General features: G+C 56.6%; 1 protein-coding gene across 2 annotated transcripts; it reads left to right on the top strand.

Annotated features, from left to right (window-relative positions):
- The first annotated feature begins 260 nt into the window (after positions 1 to 260).
- Positions 261 to 10,642, top strand: FNBP4 (formin binding protein 4). 2 transcript variants are annotated; one of them, XM_071427992.1, is made up of 16 exons: positions 261 to 440; positions 601 to 681; positions 1,524 to 1,660; positions 1,802 to 2,006; positions 2,100 to 2,250; positions 2,328 to 2,448; positions 2,614 to 2,952; positions 3,040 to 3,250; positions 5,158 to 5,276; positions 7,346 to 7,450; positions 7,722 to 7,855; positions 8,813 to 8,994; positions 9,149 to 9,462; positions 9,569 to 10,099; positions 10,184 to 10,341; positions 10,447 to 10,642. In XM_071427992.1, the coding sequence occupies exons 1-16, from the start codon at positions 317 to 319 to the stop codon at positions 10,535 to 10,537; spliced, it is 3,003 nt and encodes a 1,000-aa protein (XP_071284093.1). In that variant the 5' UTR covers positions 261 to 316; the 3' UTR covers positions 10,538 to 10,642. The 2 variants fall into 2 exon arrangements, with proteins under 2 accessions (XP_071284093.1, XP_071284094.1); XM_071427993.1 differs by having other exon boundaries at positions 262 to 440; positions 2,331 to 2,448.
- Positions 10,643 to 10,725: the final 83 nt, after the last annotated feature.

The raw sequence follows: 10,725 nt of genomic DNA, 5'->3' as shown, positions 1-10,725 counted from the left end.
ATAGGATAATAAGGGGCTATAGCCCCCAGGAAGAACTTATAGGGTGGTGCTATAGGATAGGAAGGGACCACAGCCCTGGAGGGCAGGACGGGGCTCTAGGATCAAGGGCCAGGACCATGCTGTAGGGCAGGAGGGAGCCGCGGGTCCGGATGGAGCCATAACCTCTGGTTCGTCCCCGTCCATAGGGAGCGCGCGCCCGCAGTCCCGCTCCTAGGGGCGGGTCTTGCGCAGACCCGCCCCTTAGTGACGTCAATATCCCGCCCCCTGTGCGCGGCTCGCGCGGCCCCAGCCCTGAGGCGCAGCCGCCGCCGCCGCCATGGGGAAGAAGGCGCGGGCCGCGCCCGGGCGCCGGCCCATCCTGCAGCTCTCCCCGCCCGCCCCGCGCCGCGACGAGGCAGCAGGACCCGCGGGAGAGGGGGGCGACTCGGGCTCCGAACCCGGTAAGGTGAAGAAGGCGGGTGGAAGCGGGGGGCGCTTTGTTGGCGAGGTGCGGCCTAGTGAGGCCTAGCGCGGCCTGGCGGGACCGGGTGGTCCCGATCCGCTCCTCCCCCGCCATCCCCCCAACATGAGCCCCCCGTGATTGACGCTTCTGCCCTGTAGATGAGCCCGAGACGGTGGCGGAGCCGCCCCGTAACCCGCCGAATCCGCCGCCTCCCGCTCCTGCCGCGGTCAAGGCCACAGGTAAGGGAGCGCTGTGGGATGAGACGCGGGATTACATCCCCCCTGAAAAACTAGGGGGAGAATTTCAGGATTTTGGGGTGCTTGCGGCCCCTGCTGCACAATATTGATAAAAAAAACGTTGGCGTTGTGGTTTTAAATGGGGCTTTTTGTCTTAATTTTGGGGGTGGTTGATTCTCACATATAATTTTTTTGGGTTCAAACCATGATTTATTTAAAGCTTAAAATGTGGGGAGTTTGGTCCTAAAAGAGGTGTTTTGTCCTAAGTCTAGGCGTTTTTAGTACTTGATGTGGGGGCTTGGGAGTCCTAAATGTAGGAGCTTGGTCCTTTGTGTGATTTTTTTTTTTTTTCTTTGTTTGGTGGTATGTATGGGGTTTTGGTCCTAAAAGTGCAGGGCTGTGAGGTTCCAAATAGTTTTTGGAGATGCTGAGTGTGGGTTTTCTGGTTCTAAGTGTGGTGGGTTTTGTGCTAAATTTAAGAGCTTTTATGGGACTGTGTTTGTTTTCCTCTCCATAACCCTGTATTTTTAACACAGGGTAATTAACCACGTTTTAACTACTAGGTTTAAGGGAAGAGAATTAACCCTTTCCTAAATAATTCACTTTGGGGCTGGAGTTGTTTCCATGTTGATTATTTTAGTCATGCTGTTAGCAGCCCCTAGAGGTGACTGCTCATTCCTAAATGCATTTTATTACTGGTTCTTGTACTGATTCCCCCCAGGCTGTCCCTGGCACTTGTACAGGGGCTGTTCTCACAGTGGCACCTGGAGCAGAGGTGGAGGGTGGGATCCAGTGCCCTGTGGCAGCAGGAGGGTTCCCCTGAGTGTTCACTCTGCCTTTTACAGGAGGTTTGTGCCTGCTGGGTGCCTATGCTGACAGTGATGATGAGGAGGGTGAGACCCCGGAGAAGCCGGCCCGCTCCACGGATGCCAATGGCAGCAACTCTGCTGACATCGACAGCACCCTGGCGAACTTCCTGGCTGTGAGTGTCCCTCCAGCGGGGACAGAGGGAGGGAGGGATGGCGGGAGGCGGGCAGTTTCATAGTGCAAGGCATTGTCCTCATTAGTCAGAGCTTTGATTTTGCTTGGGATTGAAGCTCCTGGTGGGATGCTGTTTTTACAGGAGATCGACGCCATCACAGCCCCAGCACAGCCCGCTGAGCCCACTGCTGCCTCCTCTTCCTCCTCCTCCTCTGTGCCACCCCCCATGCCTCCCCGCCCAGAGCCAAAGGAGTCGGGCTCGGGCCCCTCATCGGGCACAGCCAATGGCACGGGCTCAGCACCGGCCCCCGAGTGGCAGTACGACACACAGTGCTCGCTGGCCGGAGGTGAGAGCCCTTCCTCTCTCCAAAGGGGATGCTGACAAATGGGTCTCACTCAGGGGGAGAGGGGAGTGACAGGCTGTCCTTGTTCCCTGGCAGTGGGAGAGCTGGAGATGGGTGACTGGCAGGAAGTGTGGGATGAGAACACTGGCTGCTACTACTATTGGAACACCCAGAGCAACGAGGTGACCTGGGAGCTGCCGCAGTACTTGGCAACGCAGGTCCAGGGCCTGCAGCATTACCAGCACAGGTGGGCAAGATCTCCAGGATGTGTCCCTGTGTGATGTTGTCCCAGTCCTGCCCTTCATTCCCTCTTCTCTTCCCCAGCAGCACCGTGGCAGGCACCAATGGCAGCTTCATGGCAGCCACGGAGCCATTCCCTCAGGAGAAGGGGACCCCAGGCAGCGCTGGCCGTGGGACTAGCCTCAGCAAGCGAGAGGTGAAGAAGGTCAGTCATGTGGTTCTGGCTGCCATGGGGCTTGCAGGTACCTCCTTGGGTGTCCTTGGAAGCAGCTGGGATGCTCTGCTCCATCCACAGCTCTAGGAGGGGCCTGGTAGTATGGGCTCTTTCCCAGGGAGCTGCTAGAAAGCTCACATGGAGCTCATCCCACAGGAAGTGAATGAAGGAGTTCAGGCTCTCTCCAACAGTGAAGAAGAGAGGAAGGGAGTGGCTGCGGCCCTCCTGGCCCCACTGGTGCCCGACGTGGTCAAGGAGGAAGAGGAGCGCTGGAGGAGGAAAATGATCTGCAAAGAGGAGGTTGAGCCCCCTCTGGAAGAGGAGGCGAAAGTGGAAGAGACGCCAGCTGTTCCAGAAGAGCCAGAGCCCAGCAGGGACCCCCTGGAAGACACAGGGCAGGAGGATCTGTGCAGTGTGGTGCAGTCAGGGGAGAGCGCAGAGGAGGAGGAAGAGCAGGACACACTTGAACTGGAGATGGTGCTGGAGAGGAAAAAGGTAATGGGAGATGTTTGTCCTGTAAACAGGGCCACAGTGGCAGCCATGGTATTGCTGGGAATACACTGGGGTGTTGTGTCTCGGCAGGCGGAGCTGCGTGCCCTGGAGGAAGGGGACGGCAGCGTTTCGGGCTCCAGCCCGCTCTCTGATGGGAGCCAGTCAGCCCCGCAGGATGTGTCCCGCAGGCTGGCCTCCAAGAGAGGCAAATGGAAACTGTTCGTGGGAGCCGCCAGCCCCGAGTCCGCCAGTCGAGGCCCCAGCAAAACGGGCCGGGAGAGCCCAGAAGCAGGAGAAGCAGGTAATTGGAAAGGCTTCCTTTGGAGGCAGGAGCAGGGAGTTTCCATTCCCTCAAGACCCGCAGAGCAGTGCCAGGAAGGGCTGTGAGGTACCTGTGCCAGGTGGGGACAGGTGAGGGGTGGCTCTGTCACAGCCCAGCCTCACTGGGATAAGCTCACTGCGCCTCTGCCGCAGTCTCCGTATCCTAATTACCCACATAAGGAGAAGAGTTCCGTATTCAGTGGTTCTTGGGAGACAGGACACAGGTAACAGCTGCCTCACATCCCATTTCCTTCCTGTTCCTCCCAACGTCACAAATCCAGCCTGTGGCACGTTGGCACCCTCCACTTGCAAAGTTCAGTTTTTGAGCTGCCTGGTACTGAATTCCAGATAGCTGCAGTGTCCCTGGAGCCACTCCAGGGCCCCACACTCAGTGTGTAGGGAATGTAACTCCAGCCCATGTGTGGCAAGGCAGCCCCTGTTTCTGAGGGGCTGGTTCAACTCAGGGTGTGTGTGGATATATCAGTCGTACACAGCTAGCCCTCATGTTCCAGTTGGATCCCTTAGAGCTGTGCTTCCCAAAATGCACCAGCTGTAGCATTTTAAAGACCGCTCTATGCCCAGCAGCTCTGGGACTCCCAGATTGTAGAAGCATGGAGTTGTTCAAGTTGGAAATGCCCTCTAAGGTCATGGAGTCCAGCTGTTCCACCAGCACTGTCAAGGCCACCAGTAACCTATGTCCCCAAGTTCCACATCCACATGGTTTTTTAATTCCTCCAGGGGTGGGAGCTCTACCACATCCATGGGCAGCCTGTGCAAGGGCTGGACAGCTCTTTCCACTAAGAAATTTCCCCCAATATCCTACTTTAATGTCCCTTGGCACAACTTAAGGCTGTGTCTTCTTGTCCTGTCTGTCGTTTGCCGGCAGCAGAGCCTGACTCCACCCTTCTCTCTGGGCATTGTGGGGACCGAGAAGGTCCCCCTGAGTCTCTTTTTCTCTGTATGTGCCAGTCCCTTCCCAGCACAAGATTTGTGTGCCTGCAGCACAGAAAGCTGAATGGAATTGCTTTTGCAAGAAAAAACTAGTACAAAAGTGCCTACAGCAGGCCGTGTCCTGCTGGAGTGGGAGTTGGTGCCTGCCCCATCCCAGGGTTCTTGTGGCCCTGAGGCACCTCTGCTTCAGGCAGGGGTATGAGCTGGATGACAGCTCTGGCATTAAATCAGTGATGTCATTTTTGCATAGGAAAATGAATGGTTTTGCCAGAGGGCTTTCCAAATAACCCTGAAGCCAGTTCTTCCCAGGAGCACCAGATTCCACCTTAGCCTAGGGAACAACGAGCTGTCATTCCAAAATAACCAGTTTAAGATGAGCACCCTGCTGCTGGAGGGTGATTTAGGGAAGCATCCTGCCTTCCAGCACCAGGAAATGCTGGGAATTGGGGTTTCTCCCCAGAGGCCTGTGAGACTCTCTCAAGAACTTCCTTCTTTGGAATTGATTGCTTTGACAGTGAATTGGTAATCTGAAGGCAAGACCTTCTGGTATTGGCAGCTTTTGGGGACCTCTGCAGTCTTTCATAATTAACTTATTTAATACCTAGTACCTGTTATTGACAGATTTTGGGAGTTAGTCTCTTCCTGCTTCCCTGATGTCCAATTTTCCAGGTCTTGCCTCATCGCTGCTTTGCACTGTAGCTGCTCCAATGCTCCCCTTCCCATGTTATCCTTCTGGAAGGATCCCCACCACCAAAATAGAGCAGTGACCATCTATCCTTTTAAATTTCAGGCTCTTGTCACTGGCTCTGGTGGGTCCCAGCTTTTGCCCACTGTTGCTCACATTGCCTTTGGTTCCAGGCACAGTGTCCAGCCAGCTGCTGGCACTGCCAGGGTGGTGATGGGACAAGGACTGACCTGTCCTTCCTTCTCCTGCAGCCCCGAGCACAGAAGCAACTGATCCGAGCTCAGACAAAGAGGCAGAATCTGAGGAGCCCCAGGAAAAAGCCAAATTACAAGGGGCTCCAAAAATGGAAGAGGAGGAGCAGGATCTAAAGGTATGGAGAGGTAGAGGTGCATGTCTGTGAGATGAGGGATGTGATGGGTGCTCCAGCTGCCAGCAGGAACAAGGGACATGCTGGCTCCCCCAGCCACCTCTTCCCTGGGGACACTGGAGCTTTGGGCTCTGGATTTGGCCCACCTGAAGCTTTTACAGCTCAGATCCTGGTGTGGCTGTGGAAACAGCTTGTGAAGGAAGGGCTCTGCAGGGCTGGGACAATATCCTGTCTCTAGTAGGATTCAGCAGCAAAAGCTTGGATGAAAGGAGGGTGTGGGGGGGCGAAGACTGAGCCCTGGGTGTTGTTGTGGCAGAGGACAACCAGTTTGATCTTGACTTTGTTTTCACCAATAACAATATTCCAGTCTCTGGCCCGGTCAGTCGTCCCGTTTCCAGGCTGAAGACTCCTCGTCCGTAATCTCTCCGTTTCTTGAGGCTGACGGTACCGCTCTGCCCTTCGCCCGGCATTACTTTTAGATACAAGCTGGGGAAGCCCTGGGGATTTCTGCAGCATCCTGCTGATAGCTCTTCTCTGAGCCTTGGTTTGCTCCTTTGGCTGCACTGGATCAGTTCCCTGATCTATAGCAGAGCTCCTGGCTCTAGGGCAGTATGACAGAGCAGTAGGAGACATCTTTCCTGTTTGTCCTTTAGTCCCCATGCCACTTGTTACCTAAGATCTCCAGCATAAAATTTGGCTCTGGAGTTATTCTGTGACGTTGGAAGTGTTGTCACCTCCCTGTGGCAGATGGGGAATCGCCGGCTCATAGTGGAGCCCAGGTGGAACCTGCAGTGAGAGTTGCCTATCCCTGTCCTCATTTCCCACTACTTAAATAATTTTTCTGGTGTGAAAGGGAAGGTCCTTTTGTCCTTGTGAAAAATCTCCTATCTCCCCCCGTAAAACAACTCCTTAAAGGATTTTGAGATGTAACATTCCCAGACCAAAACTGAGCCTTCCTCAGTGCAGTATCCATTTGAGACCTGATTTTTAAATTAATTTATTTAAATAAAAAGAAATAAAAGCCTGTAGCAGGGCTGGACTTGCTGGTCCCCTCTGCAATCCCCTTCTCCTTCTGGTCCCAGTGGGTGCTGTGACAGACCGTGTGGTGCTTTTCCATGCAGGATTCCCTTAGAGCTGTTGGAGGAATGCCAGCTCCCTGGGTAACCAGTACCATTTGCTCATCGGGTTGGGATCTCTCTGGTTATAGGAGCTGCGCCGGGGCCACCGCTCCCAAGTCACCCTCTGCTCCAGGATGTTCCCTGGCTTCTCCAGAGACACAATAACATGGGAATTCATATGCCTGCCTTGGTCTTCTCTAGGGCTTGCTTGTCTGGCCCATCACCTCTGGAGACAGATGCTTCCTTGGTGGCTTTGGTGGACATTCCAAAGCCTCTTCGGAGGAGTGAAGTTAAAAATAGATATTTTTAAAACCCTCCTTAAAGCAGTGGTGATGCCACTCACAGACATTCCTGTTCTGGATTCCCTTCTGGCTTGTGGCTGCTTCCATGCAGTGCCTCCAGTCAGGGGGATGGAGTCAGGATCCCCATGTCCCCAGATTGGAGGTTTCACTCCATGGGATGCTGGGTTTGAGTAGCCGTGGTCGCCATGAGCTGACCTGAATTTTGATGTAGCTGCTGCCTCTGCTCTGGGGTAAATCCAGAGCTGTTGTCCCTTTCTGGTGCTTTCCAGCTAGTTCCTCTGGAAAGGAATTATTTACAGAACCTGGAATGACATCCTGGCCCATTTATTTGGGAAGCATTCTTAGGTATCTGCTATGGCGATGGTTCTGCTGTAACTCCAAAGTACCGGAGCTACCGGAGCCCATGCTGTCCTTCCACACAGAGTCGAGCGCAGTCCGTGGAGGAGCTGTCACCCAGCCACCCACACTGCCTGTCCCTGGGGTGCAGGATGTAGCAGGACTTAACAGAGGGGGTGACAGGCACACAGGGCCCGGGTGGCACGTCCCGGTCTCCAGGCTGAGGGGCTGTGGGTGGTCCCGAGAGCCGCGGGGCCGTAGCTGCCCGATGCTGCTCCCAGAGAACAGCTCTTGACTCTGCCCTTTTTCCTGGCAGTTTCAGATTGGAGAGCTGGCAAATACTCTGACTAGTAAATTGGAGTTCCTGGGCATCAACAGACAATCTATCTCCAACTTCCACATGTTGCTGTTGCAGACAGAGGTAACCGAGCCTTCGCCCCTCGCTCCGGCCTCGTGTTCCGGAGCGGATCGGATGCAATCCGCCGTCCGTCCGAGCGCCGGTGCTGCGTGAGCCTCGTGGCGCCTTCCCTTCCTCGGCGGGGGGAGAGCGCGGCTTGGCGCGGAGGCGGGGTCTCCTCCTCCTGGCCCCCCGCGTCCCGTGCCGGAAGGGAGCCTCCCGATCCTCGAGTCCTGTCCCCCCCAGGGCCCCTGGCAGCCCACCTCACCGGCTTCCCCCGGTTCTTGCCCTCTAGACCCGCATTGCAGACTGGCGAGAAGGTGCTCTCAATGGAAACTACCTCAAACGCAAACTCCAAGACGCAGCCGAACAGCTTAAACAATACGAAATAAACGCCACCCCTAAAGGCTGGTCCTGCCACTGGGACAGGTACGCGCTCTCCTCCTTTCTCACCTTTCATCTCTGACATCTCAGACATGATTTGTGACCATCAACCACCCGACGACGCTGGCGCCGTCCCTCTGGCAGACTGAGAGCGGCTTCTGTTAGTGCTGGGCAGGCAGAGAAACGTCCGGCACTCGCAGAGTTTGGGCCAGCCACCAAACTGGAGGATCCAAACGGAGTGCCCAGTGCTTTGCGACGGAGCTGATTCCCTGACGGACAGAGCTGGTTGTGCCTCTCGCGAGTGTCCAGCGCTGTGGAGGGCGGGCCTGGGGGGTCGCGCATGCGAGAGCTCTGTGAACTTTGCAGGATCTCTGGATCAACTCTTCTGACCAACAGTTCTTCCAAAGGACAAACTTCAACTCACCGACGGAATGAAGAACAAGATTTCTGTCTCCTGCCAGCAGGTCAGACCCAAACATTTCTTTGTCTATTTGGCTTTCTTGATTAATTTTCCTTTGTTTGAAATCTTTGCTCTTTTGTTTTTCAGCTCCCAGATCCGCTCCCTCTCTCTAGCATTCACTGTGTGTTTGACACCAAGAGTATCATAAAAAACTCTGCGCACCATGGGGTAGGGGGGCAGCCGCTTCCCTCCATTGGGCTGTTCCCCTGTGCCTCTTCTCGGAGGGCGACTTTCAGCCAAGGCCGTGCTGAAAGTCCCAATGTTAGCGAGACGTTGCCAGCGTTCCGGCCCTCCTCTCCCTCGGAGCGGGGGGGCTCAGGGCGACGTTCCCGCAGCCAGCGATAGCAAATAGCTTTGAGCGAGTCGGCTCGGGCCTCTCCTGCCTCTGTCCTCAAAGTTGTTTGTTGTGTGTGGGAGAGCGGCAGCCCTGCTGCACGAGGGTCTCCCCTGCGAGAGCGCACTGCTGTCGTGGGCAGGCCCGCCTTGGAGTGTCGGGGGCGGAGAAGGGAAGCTGAAGCCTCCTTCTCTTTCTTGTGATCTAGGGAGCATAGACGCTATTTCTATGTTAACGAGCGCTCGGGAGAGTCGCAGTGGGAGTTCCCCGATGGGGAGGACGAAGAGGAGGGACAGCAAGGTGCCGCCGACAGAAAACCCGACAGTCCTCCAAAGCCACCTCCCAAAGACAAAGGAGAGCACGCCGAGGGGCCCGCCGAGCGCCCCGCAGGTACGCCTCGCTGGCGGGAGGGTCCTGGCCCCAGAGCGCGGGGTGGGAACAGGGCAGTCCACAGTGGTGGTGCCTCCAAGCGGGACCGTGGGCAAGAGCAGTGGTACAGACTGTAGGCCATGCATTCAAGCCTGTGTCAATGTCTGTTCTTCAGGCTCCCTTTGTAAGGAATCCTTCTCAGGCCAAGTTCCTGCTACATCTCTCATGCCGCTCACTCCATTTTGGACTCTGCTTCAGTCCTCTGTCCCAGTCCTCCAACCTCCCTTGCCTTTGGAAATGCCTCCACCGCCTCCACCCCCCCCAGACTCGCCCCCGCCACCTCCACCGCCACCCCCACCACCTGGAGAAGATGGGGAGATCCAGGAAGTGGAGATGGAGGATGAGGGGGGTGAGGAGCCACCAGCCCCAGGAACAGAGGAAGATGCTCCCCTGAAGTCCCTGGTGCGCCCTGCTGCCAGCAGCAGCCAGGTGAGCACTGGAGCCAGGGCTCCACTGATTCCAGAGTGTGAGACTCTGGGAAATGGGTGTGTAATGGTGCTCCTGGCTCCACACTCACCTCAGCACTCTCTTCCAGGCCACCGTTGAACCGAGCCCAGCCCCGCTGCTCTCGGCCAAGCCACAGAAGAGGAAAGCAGTGGAGATGAGCCCAGGGCTGATGCAGCGCACGGCCACCATTGGCAGCTGCCCCGTCATCTACAGCCAGCCCCTGATGGCCACGGGCAAGTACCAGCCATCAGCCGTGCCCCTGGCCTCCCTAAGGCCACGCCAGCGCCTCCAGAGCGAGATCCAGGGACGGCCCAACCTCCGCATGGCTCCGGGCCACGCTGGCCCTCAGCCCACGGCACTGGGGCTGCAGTCCAGCTACCTGGGTGTTGCGGGACCTGCCGCACCTTCCATGATGGGATACTCGGAGTGCGCCGTGCCCGTCAGCCCAGCCACCACGGCCACCACGCAGCCGGTGCCAGCTCGGGGAGCCCTGCCAGCCACAGGCACTGCAGCTGAGCAGCCACCGCCCCCGCCACCCCCACAGACGCCCCCACCGCCCACCCCCAAGGCGCCGCCGCCTCCGGAGAAGGAGAAGCCGAGGAAGGGGCGCAAGGACAAGGTAGGCCAGAAGGTCTCACACCGACACTGTTCCTTCCCTCCTCTCTTTCCAGCCACACTCACCACTGTTATTTTTGTGGCACAGGGCAAGAAGGGCAAGACAAAGATGCCATCGCTGGTGAAGAAGTGGCAAAGTATCCAGCGGGAGCTGGATGAGGAGGAGAATTCCAGCTCCAGCGAGGAGGACCGGGAGACCACAGCCCAGCGGCGCATTGAGGAGTGGAAGCAGCAGCAGCTGATGAGGTACAGAGCCCGGGGGCTGGCACCAGGACATTTCCTGGTCCCTTGTAAAAGAGGGGGTCCATGAGAGGGCCAGCTGGGTGCTGACATTCTGCTTTATCCCTGCAGTGGCATGGCTGAGAGAAATGCCAACTTCGAGGCACTGCCAGAGGACTGGCGGTCACGGCTGAAGCGGAGGAAAACAGCCTCGAGCACATGAGGCATGCAGTGCCGTGCCCACCTCTTGGGGTTTTTTTGTTTTGGTTTTTTTTACAGATGTACAGTTCCTTTGACCATTGTCCAATAAATTGTAGCAGTTTGGGAAGTGCCATCTCACTGTTTCTGCTGAGGGCAGGTGGTAGATGGGGATGGGGGGCACAACAGCCCCCTGTAATCCATTATTACAAG

This window comes from Agelaius tricolor, unplaced genomic scaffold (assembly GCF_023055355.1).
Source record: "Agelaius tricolor isolate 1412-34295 unplaced genomic scaffold, bAgeTri1.0.p SCAF_5, whole genome shotgun sequence".
Lineage (NCBI taxonomy): Eukaryota > Metazoa > Chordata > Aves > Passeriformes > Icteridae > Agelaius > Agelaius tricolor.
This window is presented reverse-complemented; position numbering and strand designations above follow the sequence as displayed.